Source organism: Arachis hypogaea, chromosome 17 (assembly GCF_003086295.3).
Source record: "Arachis hypogaea cultivar Tifrunner chromosome 17, arahy.Tifrunner.gnm2.J5K5, whole genome shotgun sequence".
Classification (NCBI taxonomy): domain Eukaryota; kingdom Viridiplantae; phylum Streptophyta; class Magnoliopsida; order Fabales; family Fabaceae; genus Arachis; species Arachis hypogaea.
Window position 1 is genome coordinate 1,805,880 of NC_092052.1, and position 22,453 is coordinate 1,828,332.

At 30.6% G+C, this 22,453-nt stretch overlaps 2 protein-coding genes and 1 pseudogene across 2 annotated transcripts; all 3 read left to right on the forward strand.

The window, feature by feature from the left end:
• Nucleotides 1–5,458: 5,458 nt before the first annotated feature.
• Nucleotides 5,459–8,646, forward strand: LOC112767072 (cytochrome P450 71D10-like; annotated as a pseudogene).
• A 1,975-nt stretch (nt 8,647–10,621) lies between these two features.
• Nucleotides 10,622–12,858, forward strand: LOC112767071 (cytochrome P450 71D10). Its single transcript, XM_025812951.3, has 3 exons — nt 10,622–11,280; nt 11,454–11,773; nt 12,004–12,858. Exons 1-3 carry the CDS (start codon nt 10,707–10,709, stop codon nt 12,619–12,621), a joined length of 1,512 nt encoding a protein of 503 aa, XP_025668736.1. The 5' UTR covers nt 10,622–10,706; the 3' UTR covers nt 12,622–12,858.
• A 7,296-nt stretch (nt 12,859–20,154) lies between these two features.
• Nucleotides 20,155–22,152, forward strand: LOC112767070 (cytochrome P450 71D10). The gene is made up of 3 exons (XM_025812950.3): nt 20,155–20,834; nt 20,980–21,302; nt 21,454–22,152. The coding sequence occupies exons 1-3, from the start codon at nt 20,261–20,263 to the stop codon at nt 22,069–22,071; spliced, it is 1,515 nt and encodes a 504-aa protein (XP_025668735.1). The 5' UTR covers nt 20,155–20,260; the 3' UTR covers nt 22,072–22,152.
• Nucleotides 22,153–22,453: the final 301 nt, after the last annotated feature.

Genomic DNA, 22,453 nt, shown 5'->3' on the forward strand with positions numbered 1-22,453 from the left:
GAACACCGTGGGTCACCCCTTAGCAGTGCCGCACCAGACCACCGCGGCGCATCCTACTTCAGCGGCGCCAGACCACCGTTTCACCCTCCAGAGCGCTCCTCTTCAGTAGCCGGAAGAACTCAGTGTGGTCGCCTTCTGTTTCCGTCGTGGGTGTCACTGTTACGGCCCCAAAACACCGAACATCATCCATGAACAACTGGAGGTTAGTGAGTTGATTTTTTTATGCGATTATAACTGTTTATAATGCTACTAGTTTTACAAGCAATGAATCTTGTTGAGGTGTTTAGTTGTTAATAGTGAAAAAATCAATTGTTACAACTTCACTATAACGGGACGTGTATAATATGTTGAAATAAATTGTACAAGTTGTTGTTGTTTATGGTTGCATTGGTTTTTATTCTAGTGTGCAAAATTTTGCAAAATTTCAGTTTAATTAGTACAGCAGTTTTGGCTCACCATTTGGTCTTTTGAATGCAACGTTACTTAAATTAGTTGATCATAGTCGATCTGTATTTGACATAAAAGGGATGGTTACTTTCTTACTTATCCGGATGACTGATTTTCGTTATAGTGAATGCTATTTGTCTTTGCTATCTTGTTGGTATATTTGAATCAGGTACTGCATGAATTTTGTGTATGTTGAACACTTCAGCACAGATTTACTTGAGCAACATGGTGCTGTTTTTTTGTTTTTAAATTCCTTAGATCGGTCATTGAAACTTTTTAAAGTTTTGCTTAAATTAGCTTATGTCTATATGGTCCTCAAATTTGCTATTCAAGTTCTCAAGAAGTACCATATTGCTGAAATTGTAAAGCAGGATCCAAGACTTCTTGATGCACTAGCTTAGGCATTTTTTTAAAGAAAATAAAAGGAATACATTACACCATTTAGGAGTATATCAGTGATAAACCTTAAAAATATCTTTGTGCTTATTATGTTTAATTCTATCTATTTGACATTTGGTTAAATTTGTGCAACGTTACAGTGGTTGAGAATAGAGAAAATTGGAGCGTTGGACAAATGCAACTTGTTTGTCTTGCTAGGATGCTATTGAAGAATAGAAGGATTTTGGTTCTAGATGAAGCAACAATATCCATTGATACTGCAACACAATTTAATTCAAAAGACTATTAGAAATGAAACTAGTGAATGATTTTGGTTAATGACGAATTAAATACACATTTCTTACTTATTGCAGTGTCTCTTGTATTCATGAATGTTCTTAAAATGGGAATGCTCCTGTTGAGAGAAAACATATTCCACAATTATTCTAAATCTATGAATGAGAAATTTAATGTACATGTTAAAAATTGTGGTCAATTCATAATATACTAGATGTTCATTTTATTAGATATAAAATTGCTTATTTTTATTTTTAAGTAGTTGTTTAGTTGATTAAATTGAATTTTAAGTGAATACAATTATAATATTCTGGATGTTCAATTCAGTAGGTATGCAGATGGTTACTTTTATTCTTAAATGGATGTTTATTTGATTGGATTATATTTAAGTAAATACAATTAAAATACGCCAGATGTTCAACTCATTAGGGTTCAATACAGGATTTTTTTTTCTAATACAAAATGCTTATTGAGCTAATTCACCCGTTGGAGTATTAAGGTTTTGTTCATGAGTCTTGATGAGGACTAACATATGATTGCTCATTTATTTTCTGAACTTGTCTGAATAAATTCGTAGAATATCTTTCAATCATAAATACTTACTAGGCGACAAAAATAACCATCTATTTTATTTATGAACGTAAACATCCGAATCCTTATTAAAGTGAGCAGCCAGTGAGGAATTTTTTTTTCATTTATGGAACCAATGAATAAATACAAAAAACAGAAGTAATGAATATATTGTGATAAAAAAATACTTTTCATTTATAATAGGTAATGAAACTAATAAACACTTTTCACTTTTGCAATAAAACATTTAAATTAATTCATGGATATAAATATTGCGAGCTATTGTTCATCTTGAATTTCCAAAAACTTGTGCTTCTGATTATGAGCTGAAGAGTTAGCGCTATACATCCTCTTTGGGTTTAAATGTTCCAAATCTTCCTTAAATACCCAACTGTACCCATAATTGTTCACTTCTACTACTTCTTCTGAATAACGAGTCAATGCAACTAATTTAATACCATCAAGATCAGATGCTCCTTCTTCTAAAACAAAAAAAAATTATTAATGAAAACTTCCCTGGATAAGAACATTAACAACTTATGAGCTAATTATTGGATAAAACTTTCCTAAAATGAAGATGGCCGTTTCATCAAAACAAGTAAACGAGCAATAGTATAACCCAAATATACATCCACTTTCATATGAATGAACTATCCGTATACATAGTAAAATAAACATTATCTTTAGGTAATAAGAGATAACTAACGAATTGACCAGAATACCTCCTGCGCACTATGATTAAATGATTTAACTCAAATCCAACTTCAATTCAAGAAAAAATAAATTAAATCTAATCCAAACCACATAACAAAAGAAACCTGCAGAACATGTGCATGTACAATCCAGCAAATCAAGCAAAAGACCAATGATATAACCCAAATAAACATCCAATTTTCTTATGAAAGCACCATCCGCATACATCATAAATGAACATCCACTTTAATTGATAATAAACAACTAACAAATTGATCAAAATACCACTCGGACACCATGATTAAATGGCTTAACAAAAATCCAACTTCAATTCAAGCAAAATTAAACTAAATCTAATCCAAACCATATAACAAAAGAAACATGCAGAGCATGTGCATGCAAAATATAGCAAATTAAGCAAAAGACAATTATATCAAGTCAGCAGCAATTAAACTATAACGGATGCATACTACTGAAGTTAAGCCAATTACGTCAAGTCAGCAACAATTAAACTAAGTCTATGCTAACTGTTTAATCAAAGTCTACATACAAGGTAAATTGAACATCATCCTTGTTGCTTCTGTAACAACTAGCTCACTGACCAAAATATCGCCCGTGCACCTGGTTTAAATGACACAAATTAGTCCTAATTTCGATTCGAGCATGACTCAATTGAATCAAATCCACAGCACGTAACAAAATAAGCATGCGGAGTATTTGAATGCCAAAGCCAGCAATTCAATTCAAATCAACAAATGTCATGCGGAGTTGTCCCTTTTCAAACATCCATTTATTAAAGGAACCAACCATCCTTATACATAGTGAACTAAACATCCGTGTTCTTCCAAGCAAGTAACGTAATATTGCATCCGCCATATAAAGTATTATAAAAGAAGAACAAAGATTCATTGGTTCAACAAATCAAAATATCATCACAAATTCACAATCGGCATGCGTGCATACTCCATGAGTTCTAGATTCACAAGCAATATCACTTCAACAAATATTAAACTGGGTTGTACTTTTCCTTTTATTTTTAAAAACACTCCCAATTTTTCACAATCCAATTTGGATGTACAAAAGCAGATCAATCAAGTAATGCATCAAAATTTTGAAACTTGCATAACTCACCACACTCACTTTGGATTTCTTTATTCCATCCTTTTTTGGAGATTCTAATATTCCATTGATCTTATGGTTCACCTTTTCTGAATCAAATAACATGAATTCACGGCTACGCTTCTTTATGGCTACAATTTAACAAAGAGGAAAAAGATAAATGTACTTAAACTTTATTTTAACCAAAGAGAAAAAAGAAAAAAGATAATAAAAAAAGGGACACATTTTTCCTTCCCCTACAAGAACCAACACATGAGAAGACACAGCTTTATGATAATTTATAAAAACAAAACTACACAAACTTATTATTTTTCAGAAAGTACATAACACACTAAAGAGACTGCAAAATAGACAGAGTAAATGAAAAAGGGAACCGAATCTAAAGTTCACCAATTAACATTTATAAAAATAATAAAAATAAAGTTAATTTCGTGATAATAAGGTAGCAACCCAAAATCCAGTTGGAGATATAAACAATCGTGAAAGCTTTTAAGATAAAAATAGAGAAAAAAATCACAGAAACTCACCTGAATGTAGCTTCCTTGGGACCAAGGCATGTTGAACACCATTCATAAACTGCCAAATAAATCATTTCACCAAAGACATGGCCATTAGTTTAAGAACTAAATAAATTCAAAAGAGTATCATAATTCATAATAATAACATATAGTAACTTACATTTTTAGGAAGAGAGAGAAGCATTATCTGGATTTTAAAAGTCTTAGATATATGAAGAGAGAAAAAAAAGAACAATGAAACAAACACAGAAAAAGACAATTTTTTAAAAATGGGTTTTCTTTCTTTGTGAAAAAGAAATTAAGAAAATGATGACTTTTTGGAAGCAAAATTGTAATACACTCAACGAAGAGTTTGTGTCTTTTAGATTGCTTATGATTCATGTGTGGTCTCTTGTTGTTGTTGGGTTTTCAGAATCTGATAGCTCCAGGCCTCAAGTTTCGAGTTTTGTCCATTTTGGCATTTCTAGAATTATAGATAGATCATATATTGTTGTAGCTGAAAAACCAGCACCACCACCACACCAAATGAAAAAACATTTTTTTTAGTTTATTGTTATTCTTTCTTGTGTGCATTCAGTGAACATCTAGTTATTAATTAAACCCATAGTCACCACCTAACCTTTTGATGCACCGATGAGGGTGGAGAGCTCCGTTGATAGAGAGATTTTGGGAGTGATGACGACGCCACTAGAAAGCTGTGCGACGACGTACATGTGCGTTGAGGAGGACAGCGACCCCGTTGGGTGCGGGGGGCTTCTTGCCGATCTGAGGACGCACGAATAAGGCTGGCCGTGCGGTTGCTGAAAGGTCGATGCCGGTCGGCGATGGGTGCCGTAGCAGCTATTGATCCGAGGCATTAATCGACGAGGAATATGGCTGATGGAGAGAGATATGGCGGTGGTTGAAACGAGCCGAGGATGGCTTCCGGCGCGGTAGAGAGAGATGACCCTTGCAAGACGGCCGCGTGGCGGGATGACCTGCCTTCCGCGTTGATGGCTACCGGCGACTGAGAGAGAGACGTGCGACGAGGATAAATGGGGCCTTCCGCTACTTTTTCTGCCGGCGAGGGAGAGACAGACGCTCGGGAGAGGGGCTACGAGGGCTGACGATGTTGACGGTGGTGGAGCTTCTACCGCCGGTGAGTGAGATGATTGCTGAGCGTGACAGTGGCAGTTTTGGGAGAAAGAGGGTTCTTGGGTGAAAGGTGTCAAAAAAAAGGGTTAGATAACAACAAATGGAGAGAGGAAAACAGTATTTGGGTGAGTTTTGGTAACTGACGAAAATTTTGAACTATTCAAAAATAATTAATTATCCAAAATTTAATTTTAATTTCAATTAAACCCCATTATATACATTGTACAATAAAGTTATTGTCTCCTCATACTTTTCCTTTATTATATAATGGTACGCAAATACAAACTTCTACCATGCATATCATGGATCTTCAAAACCTTATCACTATCCTCACCACCTTCCTCTTTCTCTTTTTGCTATTGAAAACAGCCATTAAGAAATTTAGTTCTTCCAAGGATATTACCAATTTACCCCCAGGGCCAAGAAAACTACCCATCATAGGAAACATGCACAACCTTGTAGGATCAATGCCGCATGAATGCCTAAGAAATTTAGCTTCCAAATACGGACCCTTAATGCATCTTAAACTAGGAGAAGTGTCCCACATCATAGTTACATCACGTGAAATGGCACAAGAGATTATGAAGACTCAAGATCTCAACTTTTGTGATAGGCCAAACCTTCTCTTTGCAAGAGTCATGATTTACAATCGAACAGGCATTGCTTTTGCCCCCTATGGAGAGTATTGGAGGCATGTACGAAAGATATGCACCATGGAGTTATTAACAGCAAAGCGTGTTCAATCTTTTAGGTGCATAAGAGAAGCAGAGGTTTTAGAGTTGGTCAAAACAATATCTCAAAGTCAAGGCTCCATTTTTAATCTCTCTCACAAGATTTTATCAATGACCTATGGAATAGCAGCTAGAATAGTATTTGGTAAAACGAAATTTATACACAGCGCAAATACTTTAATTTTACATTTATTATTATTATTATTATTATTATTATTATTATTATTATTATTATTATTATCATGGTAAAAAGAATCCTAGGAAAGCCAATATTAAAAACAAATTTATAAGATCTTAGACTCTTTCATCGTATTAGTTAATTTTTGTGGTGATAATGTTTTTAATAATTTATATTTTATTAGATTAGTATTTTTATTAAAATCGACCAATTAAAAGAAATTATTATTTGTGAAGAGTTTCGGCCAACAAAAGACAAAATGAAATATCATAAAAAATCTTATATTAAAAAAAATCTTATATTAAAGACTAACACATAAAAAATATTGTAAGATTTTAGACTATATGTCAATAATATAATAATTAATTTTTACTGTGATAATTCTATCAAGATTTCACATCTTATTACATATAACTTTATCATATTTGTTATTTAATAATTGTATGTTCTTTATTTGACAATATAGATAAAAAATATAGTTACTACGATGTTTTTATATCATCTTTTGAAGAAGCATTGCAAATAAGAGGAAGAAATTGTATTGCTGATCTGTATCCTTCAATTAGAGTAGTGCTTGAAATGATGAGTAGAGACAAGACTAAGATTGAAGAACTGTATTTAAAGTCAGATAAGGTATTACAAGACATTATAGATGATCATAAAAATAAAAAAAGGTGGCAAATGTGAAGAAGAAGTTGATGATGAAGATCTAGTTGATGTTCTTCTCAAATTTCAACAAAAAGATTCTGAATATTCTTTGACTGATGATAATATTAAAGCAGTCATTCAGGTTAGTCTAATAATATATATAGATAATTATTATTATTTTAATTGTTTTGTGAACCTCAACATACAACTCACGTTTTTAGAAAATTTATTTCTTAAATTTTTACAATATAAGAGTGATAAATATGCATAAAACGTTAGACTTAATTGTGAAAAGTTGTGGTTCGTATTTATTTTTAACTTTAACGTGGATATAATATTGTTAAAATTTTTATGTAGCTAGGCATGTAGCTTCGTTGACGAGATACAAGAGAAATATCAAAAGAGTTGATTTTTTAATAAAAATTAATTATTAAATATTTGTTTTTTTCAACATTACATATATACAAAATAATAAAAATACACAAAAATAAATTAATTAAACAATACAATAATATATGTGATAACCGATTTTTAATGTGTACACATAATTTTTTATTTATATTTTTTTTAAAACACTTGTCATAATAACTTGTATACTTCTATACTATTATAAGTGTACAACTTACAAGAGCTTAATTCCACCGATTTAACAATTTCAGTATAATTAAAAATAAACATTGTCTCTTCTCTCTGACCATTTGTAAATTAAACAATCCTTTTCTTAATGATAAAAAATTATCCATCTCTTAGGATTTAAAATTATTACACAAATTAGTTCTTATATCAATTTTTAATAAAAGATTAACAGAAATTATTGACATATTATTATCATTTATTTGGAATTGATTCGCTCTTTTCTTATGAAACTTATATATATAATATTATAATTTAAATACATTAGAATTTTTAATTAATTAATTTTAGAGAAAAAGACAAATAGGTCTTTGCCCTTTTGGCCCGCAGATATTTTTGTCCCTAACTATTGAAAATATTTTTAAGTCTCTAACCTTCATAAAACTTGGACGGATCAGTCCCTCCGTCTAAATGCCTCCGTCAGGGACTGATCCGTTCAAATGCCTCCGTCAGAGACTGATCTGTCCAAATTTTGTGAAGGTCAGAGACTTAAAAGTATTTTTCAATGGTCAAAAACAAAATTGTCTGCAAAGCAAAAGGTCAGGGACCTATTTATTCTTTTCTATTAATTTTATATAAATTTTTTTCTATATATTAATAAGATTATTAATTCCTTAACATGTTTGTTACTAAAACCTTTATTATAATTAATCCATTTGCAGGACATATTTGTTGGTGGTGGAAAAACATCTTCAGCGGTTGTGGAATGGGCAATGGCTGAAATGATAAAGAAACCAAAAGTGATGGAAGCTGCACAAGCTAAAGTTAGAAGAGTTTATGGTAGTAAAAGGTATGTGGATGAATCAGAATTGCACCAATTGACATACCTTAAATCTATCATCAAAGAAACCTTAAGGTTACATCCATTTGTGCCATTGTTACTTCCAAGAGAGAACAGAGAACCATGCCAAATCAAAGGATATCAAATTCCAGCCAATTCTAGAATTGTTATCAATGCTTGGGCAATTGGAAGAGATCCAAGGTATTGGGTTGATGCCATGGAATTTAAGCCAGAGAGATTTGTTGATAATTATTCAATTGATAATAGAGGCACAAGTTTTGAGTTTATTCCATTTGGGGGTGGAAGAAGAATGTGTCCCGGGATTGCATTTGCTACTCCAAACATGGAATTGCCACTTGCTCAATTGCTTTATCATTTTGATTGGAAGCTTCCCAATGGAATCAAGAATGAAGAGCTTGATATGAGTGAGTTGTTTGGGATCACTATAAGAAGAAGAAATGATCTCTGCTTGATTCCCATTATTTATCATCGATCCTAACAATTAATATAAGGTTTAGTTACTCTGTTCATCTCTATAATTTCACGAAATTTTTAATTATTAAGTCTTTATACCTTTTTTTTAATTGAGTATCTGTACTATTTTTTTTTTAATTAGGTCCCTCTTGATAGTAATTGGCTTAATTTTATAGAGACCAAATTAAAAAAAAAATAGTATAAGAACCCAAATAAAAGAAAAAAAAAGTGTAGAGATCTAATAAAAAAAAATTGGTACAAAGACTCAATTGAAAGGAAAAAAAATATAGAAACCTAATTAAAAATTTCGCAAAACTACAGGGACTAACAGAGTAATTAAACTTTAATATAAATTAGATAAAAATTCAGGTACAGTTAATTTCATATAAAGTTGATAGTTAAAAATCATTAAATAATTATTTGATAAATTTAATTAAATTATCATTTAATAACTCTTAACTATTAACTTCACATGAAATTAACTATATATGTTCACCTATAAATGATCCGCAACGTGAGAAAATTAAATGAGTGATTTTATATATTATATTTTCTTCATTTTTTTTTATCATTTGTCTATTTCTATTACAATTAGTTCTATACAACTTAAAAATAAAGTTTATAAATAGTTTACAGATATAAAACATCTCTCATTTCATAAATTAGTTTCGAAATGGAGTTAAGCTTATTAAAGTTCAATTCTAATAACTTATGAACCCATTGTTATTACATTAATGTAAAGTGAAATATATAGTCAACAAACACATTATTAATTTTATTGTTATATAAATATTTTATTTTCGTTTAGGTGGATCATACAATATTAATTTTTCTTTAATTTATATACGTAAAAAAAAAAAGCCTTAAATGATATAAACATTGAGTTTGAACCTAAAATATCACTCTTATAGCTGAAGCTGCACCACACATTATTTATCGTACACCTAAGTGATATATATATATATATATATATATATATATATATATATATATATATATATATATATATATATATATATATATATTCGAAAAACTCCAAATTTTATATGGACCTCTGAGTAGTGATCATCTTTAATTTGTCCATTTCCTCTGATTTTTTTTTTTGGTGTCCGTCCACTTCCTCTGATTCAGGCTTCGCTATATATTATTTTCTGTACCTTATATATATTGAGATATCAATCTGTTATTACTGTTTGGTTTTCATAATAGTGGGTGAGTAATATTTTAGGAGAAATTTTTGGGGATAATAATTTTTAGTATTTTGGTTTATTATTTAATTAGTACAAATATTAAATTATTTTTAATAAATAAATTTTATTAACTTATATGTATAAATTTTGAAAAATGAGTGTAAACTGTATTAATTTATGTGTATAAATTATATGTTTTTTGTGTACAAAATGTACGTAAATATGGTTGCAAATTATTGTTGGCTAAGTGTATGTTGAAAAAAAATAATAATATTATGTTAGTCATATAACATTGTTCATATCTTAATTAAATTGATCTTTCAAAAATTTTTAGTAAGATAATTTAATTTTAATTATTAAATTAGTTTTTAATATTTTATTTTATTAGATAAATTAATTTTCACATTAAATTTTAATTAAAAATTGGATAAATTAATTGTGATTGTTATTTAATAAAATATATAATAATTTTTAAAATTTTCAGATAAATTCTTCCATAAAATAAATAATATGATATGAAATTGATTCGTTAAATAAAATAAAAATTTAAACATTAATTTAATAATTAAAATTTATTAAAAATTAAAATATTTGACTAAAAATTTTTAAGAATTGATCTAGAATATTATGGCTCTTAGTGTTTGATGAGACATTATATTGATAAAATAGAAATTAAATCAAAAGCACATTTGCTTTTATTTATGTTTAAAATTTATTTATTTTATTAAAAAATACAAAATTTATCTCAAAATAGAGATATTTTATTTTCTAAATAAATCTATATTTTTATTTTAGTAAAGAAATGGATTATAAATACATGTTATTATAGTTTATTTAGTCACATGTATGTATGTGTCTCTCTCCAATTATTAGTTCCTTCTTCCTCAATCTACACATTATTCTACCACACATACCATGGATTTTCAGAGCCTTATCTCCATCTTCACCACCTTCCTCTTTCTCTTAATGCTATTGAAATCAACCATCAAGAAATTTAGTTCTTCCAAGGATATTACCAATTTACCCCCAGGACCAAGAAAACTACCCATAATAGGAAACATGCACAACCTTGTAGGATCAATGCCCCATGAATGCCTAAGAAACTTAGCATCCAAATATGGACCCTTAATGCACCTTCAACTAGGAGAAGTGTCCCACATCATAGTTACATCACCTGAAATGGCACAAGAGATTATGAAGACTCAAGATCTCAACTTTTGTGATAGGCCAAACCTTCTCTTTGCAAGAATCATTGCTTACAATCGCAAAGACATTGTCTTTGGCCACTATGGAGATTATTGGAGGCACGTACGAAAGATATGCACCATGGAATTATTAACAGCAAAGCGTGTTCAATCTTTTAGGCACATAAGAGAAGCAGAGGTTTCAGACTTGGTCAAAGCAATATCTCAAAGTCAAGGCTCCATTTTTAATCTCTCTCAAAAGATTTTATCAATGACCTATGGAATCTCGGCTAGAATAGCATTTGGTAAAAAGAAATTTATTCACAGCGCAAATACTTTATTATTATTATTATTATCATTATTATTATTATTATTATTATTATTATTATTATTATTCTACAAGATTTTGTATCGCATTAAATATATTTCTATCATATTTGTTATTTAATAATTGTATGACTTTTATTTGACAATATAGGTAAAAAATATAGCTATCAGGAATTTTTTATATCATCTATGGAGAAAGTATTGCAAATAGGAGGAGAAAATTGCATAGCTGATCTGTATCCTTCAATTAGAGTAGTGCTTGAAATGATAAGTAGAAACAAAGCTAAGCTTGAAGAACTTCATATAAAGACTGATAAGGTATTACAAGACATCATAGATGATCATAGAAATAGAAAAGATGACAAATGTGAAGAAGAAGGCAATGAGGATCTAGTTGATATTCTTCTCAAGTTTCAACAAAAAGATTTTGAATATCCCTTGACTGATGACAACATCAAAGCAGTCATCCAGGTTAGTCTAATAAAGACAATTATTATCAGTTTAATTGTTTTTGTGAACCTAAACAGGCCACGTGTTCAGAAAATTTTGCAAGTAATTTCTTAAATTTTTACAATGTATATTGGTCTAAAGCTAGATGCTATTACTTACTTTTAGATAATATTTGGTTAAATTCATCAAGTGAAATATATAAGCAATTTAACAAAATCTTTATTATAAATTTATAATTAATCCATTTGCAGGACATATTTGCTGGTGGTGGAGAAACATCCTCAGCGGTTGTGGAATGGGCAATGGCTGAAATGATAAAGAAACCAAAAGTGATGGAAGCTGCACAAGCTGAAGTTAGAAGAGTTTATGGTAGCAAAGGGTATGTGGATGAATCAGAATTGCACCAATTGACATACCTTAAGTCTATCATCAAAGAAACCTTAAGGTTACATCCATCTCTGCCATTGTTAGTTCCTAGAGAGAACAAAGAACCATGCCAAATCAAAGGGTATCAAATTCCATCCAATTCTAGAATCATTATCAATGCTTGGGCAATTGGAAGAGATCCAAGGTATTGGGTTGATGCCATGGAATTTAAGCCTGAGAGGTTTGTTGATAATTATTCAATTGATAGTAGAGGCACAAACTTTGATTTTATTCCATTTGGTGGTGGAAGAAGAATGTGTCCCGGGATTGCATTTGCTACACCAAACATGGAGTTGCCACTTGCTCAACTTCTTTACCATTTTGATTGGAAGCTTCCCAATGGAATCAAGAATGAGAAACTTGATATGACTGAGTTGTTTGGGATCACTATAAGAAGAAGAAATGATCTCTGCCTGATTCCCATTATTCATCATCAACCTTAACAATTAATATAAATTAGGTGAAACTCAGGTGGACAGTTAACTTCACAAGTTGATAGTTGAGAATCGTTAAATTATTTGACAAGTTTAACTAAATTGTTATTTAGCAGCTGAGTTTTCAACTATAAATTATCTCTAGCGTGGGAAAATTAAAGGAGTGAGTTTATATATTATATTTTAGAGTAATTCTCCACATTCAAACAATTTTACATTTAAATTCATCCAAGTGATTTGAGTTAAGTCTTTCTTTTTTCCTTTTTCTTGCTCCCCTCTTTGCGCTTCTTCTTCTTCTTCTTCTTCTTCTTCTTCTTCTTCTTCTTCTTCTTCTTCTTCTTCTTCTTCTTCTTCTTCTTCTTCTTCTTCTTCTTCTTCTTCTTCTTCTTCTTCTTCTTCTTCTTCTTCTTCTTCTTCTTCTTCTTCTTCTTCTTCTTCTTCTTCTTCTTCTTCTTCTTCTTCTTCTTCTTCTTCTTCTTCTTCTTCTTCCCGTTTTCTTCCTCCCCCTGCACTTCTTCTTCTTTTTCTCCTCCTCCTCTTTCTTATTAGGGGTAAGTATTGTTTTGGTCTCTAACGTTGAGGCTGAAAATCGAAACCGTCCCTCATCTAATTTTCGATTTAGAATTATTCTTAACGTTTTTTTTTTCGTATTAAAATTGTCCTTTTTATTTTTTTGGACAAAAATATCCTCACAATTACCAACACAATTACCTCCTCCACCACCACCACCACCAACACCGACACCACCGCCACAACCACCACCAACACCACCACCACCACCACCAACGCCGCCGCCGTCCCCTTCCCCCCACCCCCACCCCACCCCGCGTCCCTTCCCTTCCCCTTTTCCCCTCTCCCCCCCCACACGCGCTGTTTTATTTTTTTTTAATTTTATAATTTTTTAAAGCAGGAGTAGTTTAGGAATAAAATTAAAAATTTAAATAAAAAGTACGATTTTAATATGAAAAAAAAACGTTAAGGACGATTTTAAATCGAAAATTAGATGAGGGACGGTTTCGATTTCCAGCTTCAACGTTAGGGACCAAAACAATACTTACCCCTTCTTATTATTTTTCAATTTTGTTACCGTCGTCACCAACAACATCTCCTCCTCCTCCTCCTCCTATTGGAATTTTGTCTCCTCCTTCCTTTTCATCCATCTCCTCCATCATCATCATTGTCTTCTTCGAATACGTATCGTCGTTATCGTTATCATCGAATTCGAATTTATATAATGGATAATTTTCGATTCATTTGATATTATACAATGGTTTTATTTTGAACTAATTTTCGGTACATTCGAGATGCAGGTGTTTCTGAAACGAATTTATATAACGTACAATTTTTTATTCATTTGGTATTATACAATGGTTTCGTTTTGTAATATTTTTGGTTCATTCAAGACGCAAGTGTTTCTGAATTCGAATTTATATAATGTACAATTTTTGGTTCATTTGGTATTATACAATGGTTTCATTTTGATAATATTTTTGGTTCATTCGAGACGCAGGTATTTCTGAATTTGAATTTATATAATGGATATTTTCGGTTCATTTGGCATTATACGATGGTTTCATTTTGATAATATTTTCGGTTCATTCAATCGCCACAGAGAATCAGAACCCATAAAAATGTTAGCAAAATATTGGTGTTGTTGGTGATGACAATAATGATGATGGAGGAGAAAAAAGAAAAGGAAGGAGGAGATCAAAGAAATTCAAATAAAAAAGAAACAGGAGGAAGAGGAGAAGGAGGAGGAGGAGATGAATGTGGTGGTATAGTGGTAGTGACGATGAAGATAATGAAAAAAAGATGAAGGAGGAGGAGGAGGAGGAGGAGACAAAGTCTCACATTTTATTCACCCTCTTTTTTATCATTTGTCTATTTCTATTACAAGTTCTATATATCTCTCAAAAATAAAATTTATAAATAGTTCATAGGTATAAAGCATCTTGTTTTTGAGATATTCTCCACATCCAAACTATTTTGGCATCCAAGTTCATCCAAGCAATTTTAGGTCATGTGCTTCTTTTTTTCTTTTTCTCTTATCCCCCGCGCTTCTTTTTCTTCTTCTTCTTCTTCTCACGCTCGTTTACGTACGGAGCGTCTTCTTCTTTGCCTTCGTCCTCCTCCTCATTCTCCTCCTTCTTTTTTGCGTTCCTTCTTCTTCACATGTTTTCTTCTTATCGTTATTCTTTTGTTGTTGTTGTTGCTGTATTTTCTTGTCTTTTTCTCCTTCTCTCCCTGGTGAAGAAGCAGTGAAAGGTGAGGAGGAAGAGTTTTAAATTGTGTAGAATAGAAATTAACCGAAATGACCAACATCCCTGAACCGAACACCAATCATGTGCTGAATAAAATGTGATAAACATTCAATTCAATTAGCAAGAAAAATATTTCTGCATATACAAGGACTCAACTAAACACACTAACAATCAAGTGAATCAAAATGAGCAATTCCACTGAACCAACACTATTGATGTTCTGAATAAAACGTGATAAACATTTAATCATCAAGAAAAATATTTCTACATGCACAAGGACTCAACTGAACACACTAACAATCAAATGAATCAAAATGAGCAACTCCACTTAACCAAGCAACATTCATGTGCTGAATAAAACGTCATAAACATTAAATCATCAAGAATAGCATTTTTTCATGCAAAAAAAGTCAACTGAATACATAACAATCAGGTGAACCGAAATGACCAACACCACTGAACCGAACACCAATCATGTGCTGAATAAAACGTGATAAATATTCAATCAGCAAGAAAAATATTTCTGCATGCATAAGGATTCAACTGAACACACTAACAATCAAATGAATCAAAATGAGCAACTCCACTGAACCAAAACTATTGACGTTCTGAATAAAACGTGATAAACATTTAATCATTAAGAAAAATATTTCTACATACACAAGGACTCAACTGAACACACTAACAATCAAGTGAATCAAAATGAGCAACTCCACTAAACCAAGCAACATTCATGTGCTGAATAAAACGTCATAAACATTAAATCATCAAGAATAGCATTTTTCCATGCAAAAGAAGTCAACTGAACACATAACAATCAGGTGAACCGAAATGACCAACACCACTGAACCGAACACCAATCATGTGCTGAATAAAACGTGATAAACATTCAATTTGTAAAAAAAATATTTCTGCATGCACAAGGACTTAACTGAACACATTAACAATCAAGTGAATCAAAATGAGTAATTCCACTTAACCGAGCAAAATGTTGGTGTTGTTGGTGATGACTATAAAAAAAGAAGAATTTGCGTGCGCAAAAAATAAGAAGAAGCAAAAGAATAACCTACGTGCGCAAATTTAAAAAAAAGAAAGAGGAGGAGGAAGAGAAGGAGGAAACGGAAAAGGAGAAGACAAAGACGAAGACGAAGACGAAGAGTTGCGTTATGAAATGCGCGTGTGATCACGCTCTTTTAATGAGAGTGGTTTTTGTTGGTGTTGCGTCTATTTGGATGAACTTGGATGAAAAAATACTTGAATGTGTAGCAAGTTTCTTTTCATAAATTAGTTTCAAAGTGGAGTTAAGCTTATTAAATTTCAATTCTAATAACTTATGATCAACGAACACTAGAGCAAAAATTGCAAGCGACGGTGGTTCTCGGTTCGAGTCACGATGGTTTAAACCGCTGTTAGATGCCAACCGTTGTGGTTCGAAAAACGCAAATAGATAAACCATCGCATCGACAATAGAAACGGTGGTAGTTTTGTGTATAACCGTTAGGATAACTATCGCACAAGACACATAGCAAGTGGCGACAGTACAAAACTACCGCTATGCATGCAATGGTTTTAAAAAATGTAAAGTTCTTACTACGGTTGGAAACGGCCGCCAAAAAATAATTCAAATGGACTTATAATTTAAATTATATTGATTTATGTGTGTAAAATTTTAATAAATATAGATGTAAATTATTACATGTTTTTTGTGTGTAAAACAATAAAACATATATAAATATTGGTGCAAATTATTGTTGGCTAAGTATTACCCAAAAATAATAACATTTATTGGCCATATAACATTGTTCATATCTTATATCGATCTTTCAAAAATTTTTAATAAGATAATTTAATTTTAATTATTAAATTAGTTTTAATATTTTATTTTATTAAATAAATTATTTTTCATATTAAATTTTAATTAAAAATTAGATAAATTACCTTTTTTATTGTTATTTAATAAAATATATAATAATTTTTAAAAATTTTAGATAAATTCTTCCATAAAATAAATAATATGATATAAAAATTGATTTGTCCTTGACTACTTTTTTTTAAGAATTGATCCAGAATATTATTACTCTTAGTGTTTGATAAGACATTATATTGATAAAATAGAAATTAAATCAAAAGCATATTTGCTTTTATTTATGTTTAAAATTTATTTATTTTATTAAAAAATACAAAATTTATCTCAAAATAGTGATATTTTATTTTCTAAATAAATCTATATTTTTATTTTAGTAAAGAAATGGATTATAAATACATGTTATTATAGTTTATTTAGTCACATGTATGTGTCTCTCTCCAATTATTAGTTCCTTCTTCCTCAATTATACATTACTCTACCACACATACCATGGATTTTCAGAACCTTATCTCCATCTTCACCACCTTCCTCTTTCTCTTAATGCTATTGAAAATAGCCATTAAGAAATTTAGTTCTTCCAAGGATATTACCAATTTACCCCCAGGACCAAGAAAGCTACCCATCATAGGAAACATGCTCAACCTTGTAGGATCAATGCCCCATGAATGCCTAAGAAACTTAGCATCCAAATATGGACCCTTAATGCACCTTAAACTAGGAGAAGTGTCCCACATCATAGTTACATCACCTGAAATGGCACAAGAGATTATGAAGACTCAAGATCTCAACTTTTGTGATAGGCCAAACCTTCTCTTTGCAAGAGTCATTTGATGACTTTAATTGACATGTTGTCGAAACGCCGTTATTGAACTAGGACCATTTGATGTTGAGCCTACTTGATAATCACGTACAAACTCAGGATACTGTAAAAGTGGTTGATTGTTAACTACTCCTGATACATTTTCAAATCGAATTGGAGGTCTATAACCACCCACTGGTGGACTATAATCTAGAGGAAGCCCAAAAGGAAGCCAACCTGCAGTTACTGGCGGTTGTGTTTGTGTTGGAACAATTCGTGGGCGTGGATTACGCCCACTATTCCCAACAGGAGGTTGTTGACCGTCGCATTTTCTCCCAACATACTACCTTCCATATGCAATAATGTCAGCTCTGCAGAATTTTGTGCAACTATAGAAAAATTATTATTTATTGATGATCCACCATTGGTATTAGAAATTTCGTCCGCCATATATATAATTGTTCCACTTTTAAGTAACATAAACTAAATCATTACAAATAATTTTTTACACACTTTTTTTAAAATGGTTTCACCGGGCGTACCAATTTGTTATGCAGATTTTTTACAAATCTGGATTGGTTTGACGTCTAAATTCTGGGAACAAAACCTACTCGTCTTATGAGTACTAGTTTTTCGATCGTGCACCAAAAATTATGTCACTTGATCGGAAAGACAAAGGAAAAAACTTGAAATATAAAAGAAAAAAATCGATGACTTGGAAACGAAATTGCTGAAACGAAGAAAATAGCTTTGAATTTAAAGAAAGCAGTAAATTATCTTCGACAAGGTCAAAGGACTTTGAATTCAAAATGCAACATTGAAATCTAAAAGAAAATGAAACAACTTTGTGGAAAGAAAAATAAATTTGCATGAAGGAAAAGAGTACAAAAAAATTAAAAGAAACGTAAATGAAAAGAATTCTACAGAAAAAAGCTCTTCACAAACTCAGAAAGTTGCTGAAGATTTAAGTTCATGAGAATATTTCTGAAACTGAATTCCAACTCCTTTTATTTTTCTTCTATTTTTCAACTATTTATAAGACTTTTCGACCAATCAAATTCTAACATATTTTCCATATACGCGAATTCTTACATAACTGTTTCCCGCGCTTTGATTAATACCAAAACTACCATTAGTTCAGGGACGGACATACGGGGGCGAGTGGAGGCCTCGGCCCCCCAACTTTTTTAAAAAAATATTAATAGTAATAAGTTATTAAGTATGATTTAATTTTTTAAAAAATTTATTTAGTATTTAGTTAAATATAAATAAAAGTCTAATTTAACTTAAATATTAATGATTTCTAATATCTAAAAAGTAAGTAACAATATTAAAAAAATCTGAAAAGATATTATTACTAATATTTTTAAATTAAATAAAATTTTTCAAATTTCATAAAGTAGATTTTTCTTCTTCTTTTGAGCGTCCTTTTTTATTCATTTGGTATTAATTCTCTATGTTTTAACTACTACAGCTGAGAAATCTTTTTCAGTTATGAATATTGTGAAGAATAACTCAGAAACAAAATGAAAGATGAATTTTTTGTTAATTGTCTTTTAATTATATTAAAAAAAATTGCTGAAAAATTTGCCACAGATTCTATTATTGATAAATTTTATGATACGAAAAATTGACCACTTTGTTAATAAAAAATACATACATATTTTTTATATTTTAAAATATATTCTCTATCGATATATTTTTGTAATACATTATATATTATATAATTTTTTGCATAATTTTTTAATATTATATATGTTATTAGCCATCTATAATAATATTTCTGGATCCGTCCTGCTTATCTTCATTTGTTAACTTTTTTACCGTTTCATTACCTCACTTTTTTTCAGTGAATCCTTTTGATCGAGCCCATTTTTCTTGTCGATAAATCTTTTGGGATGAGCTTCATTACCTTCAGAAATACCAAATAAGCTCCAACTCCAATATTTTAAATTTGTTTTATTTTAACTAACACTATCATTCTTGCAATGATTGGATTTTTTTGTTTTAGGCTTCAATGATTTATTCTATGTATTAAAGGCAAAAATTTTAATTTAAAATAAAAAATAATAAGTAATAAGTGGGTAGTAAAAAAGAAGTTATTTATAAAGCGTTGTTTTAGAATATCTCCATATATATATATATATATATATATATATATATATATATATATTTTGAAAGTTATTCTAAAACTCCAATTTTTATATAGACCTCAGATTATTGTTGCTATTTTTTATTTTATTAATTTGGTGTATACCATTTCAAGCAGATAAGCACGGATTCTTTCGATGAGAAAATCAGTGAGCAATGATTAACTTTTTTGTATAAAATAACAATGAACAGTAGTGATCTTCTATGATTTGTCCACTTTCTGTACCTTATATTCAGATAATAATTAATAATCTGTTGTGACTACTGATTGATTTTTATAATAATATTGTTTGATGATAAAATAGAAATCAAATTAAAATCATATTTGCTTTTATTTATGTGCATAATTTTTTTATTTTATTAAAAAAGTACAAAATTTGTCTTAAAATAGCAATATTGTATTTATTTTATTTTTTAAATAAATCTATATTTTTATTTCAACAAAGAAAAGGATTATATATACATGTTATTTACATAGTAGTTATATATATATATATATATATATATATCTTTCTCTCCTATTAGTTCCTTCCTCCTCAATTATTATACATTATTATTCTAGCACATACCATGGATCTTCAAAACCTTATCTCTATCTTCACCACCTTCCTCTTTCTCTTTATGCTATTGAAAATAGCCATTAAGAAATTTAGTTCTTCCAAGGATATTACCAATTTACCCCCAGGGCCAAGAAAGCTACCCATAATAGGAAACATGCACAACCTTGTAGGATCAATGCCCCATGAATGCCTAAGAAACTTAGCATCCAAATATGGACCCTTAATGCATCTTAAACTAGGAGAAGTGTCCCACATAATAGTTACATCACCTGAAATGGCACAAGAGATTATGAAAACCCAAGATCTCAACTTTTGTGATAGGCCAAAACTTCTCTTTGCAAGAGTCATGAATTACAATCGCAGAAGCATTGTCTTTGGCCCCTATGGAGAGTATTGGAGGCATGTACGAAAGATATGCACCGTGGAGTTATTAACAGCAAAGCGTGTTCAATCTTTTAGGCGCATAAGAGAAGCAGAGGTTTCAGAGTTGGTCAAAGCAATATCTCAAAGTCAAGGCTCCATTTTTAATATCTCTCAGAAGATTTTATCAATGACCTATGGAATCACGGCTAGAATAGCATTTGGTAAAAGAAATTTATACACAGCACAAATACTTTTTCTTTTACATTTATTATTATTATTATTATTATTATTTTAATCTCTCTCATTACATATACCTTTATCATATTTGTTATTTAATAATTGTATGTTTTTTATTTGACAATATAGGTAAAAAATATAGTTACCAGGAAGTTTTTATATCATCTTTTGAAGAAGCATTGCAAATAGCAGGAAAAATTTGTATTGCTGATCTGTATCCTTCAATTAGAGTACTGCTTGAAATGATGAGTAGAGACAAGACTAAGATTGAAGAACTGCACAGAAAATCTGATAAGGTATTGCAAGATATCATAGATGATCATAGAAATAGAAAAGGTGACAAATGTAAAGAAGAAAAAGGCAGTGAAGATTTAGTTGATGTTCTTCTCAAATTTCAACAAAAAGATTCTGAATATCCTTTGACTGATGACAATATCAAGGCAATCATCCAGGTTAGTCTAATATATATAATATTATAACTTAAATGCATTAGAAGTTTTAACTATTTAATTTCTTATAAATTTTTTTCTATATATTAATAAGATTATTAAATCCTTAACATATTTGTTAGCAAAACCGTTATTATAATTAATCGATTTGCAGGACATATTTGCTGGTGGTGGAGAAACATCCTCAACAGTTGTAGAATGGGCAATGGCTGAAATGATAAAGAAACCAAAAGTGATGGAAGCTGCACAAGTTGAAGTTAGAAGAATTTATGGTAGCAAAGGGTATGTGGATGAATCAGAATTGCACCAATTGATATACCTTAAGTCTATCATCAAAGAAACCTTAAGGTTACATCCACCTGTGCCATTGTTAATTCCAAGAGAGAACAGAGAACCATGCCAAATCAAAGGGTATCAAATTCCAGCCAATTCTAGAATTATTATCAATGCTTGGGCAATTGGAAGAGATCCAAGGTATTGGGTTGATGCCATGGAATTTAAGCCGGAGAGGTTTGTTGATAATTATTCAATTGATAATAGAGGCTCAAACTTTGAGTTTATTCCATTTGGTGGTGGAAGAAGAATGTGTCCCGGGATTGCATTTGCTACACCAAATATGGAGTTGCCACTTGCTCAACTGCTTTACCATTTTGATTGGAAGCTTCCTAATGGAATCAAGAATGAGGAGCTTGATATGAGTGAGTTGTTTGGGATCACTATAAGAAGAAGAAATGATCTCTGCTTGATTCCCATTATTCATCATCAACCTTAATAATTAATATAAATTATCCCCAGCGTGACAAAATTAAAGCAGTGATTTTATATATTATATTTTATTCACCCTTTTTTATCATTTGTCTATTTCTATTACAAGTTTTATATATCTCTTAAAAATAAAATTTATAAATAGTTTATAGATAGAAAGCATCTCTCATTTCATAAATTAGTTTCGAAATGAAGTTAAGCTTATTAAATTTCAATTCTAATAACTTATGAACCCATTGTTATTACATTAATGTAAAGTGAAATATATAGTCAACAAACACTACAACAAAAATTGCAAGCGACGGTGGTTCTCGGAGCAAGTGGCGACAATTTGAAAATACCGCTACGCATAACGCATGGTTTAAAAATACAAAGTTCTTGCAACGGTT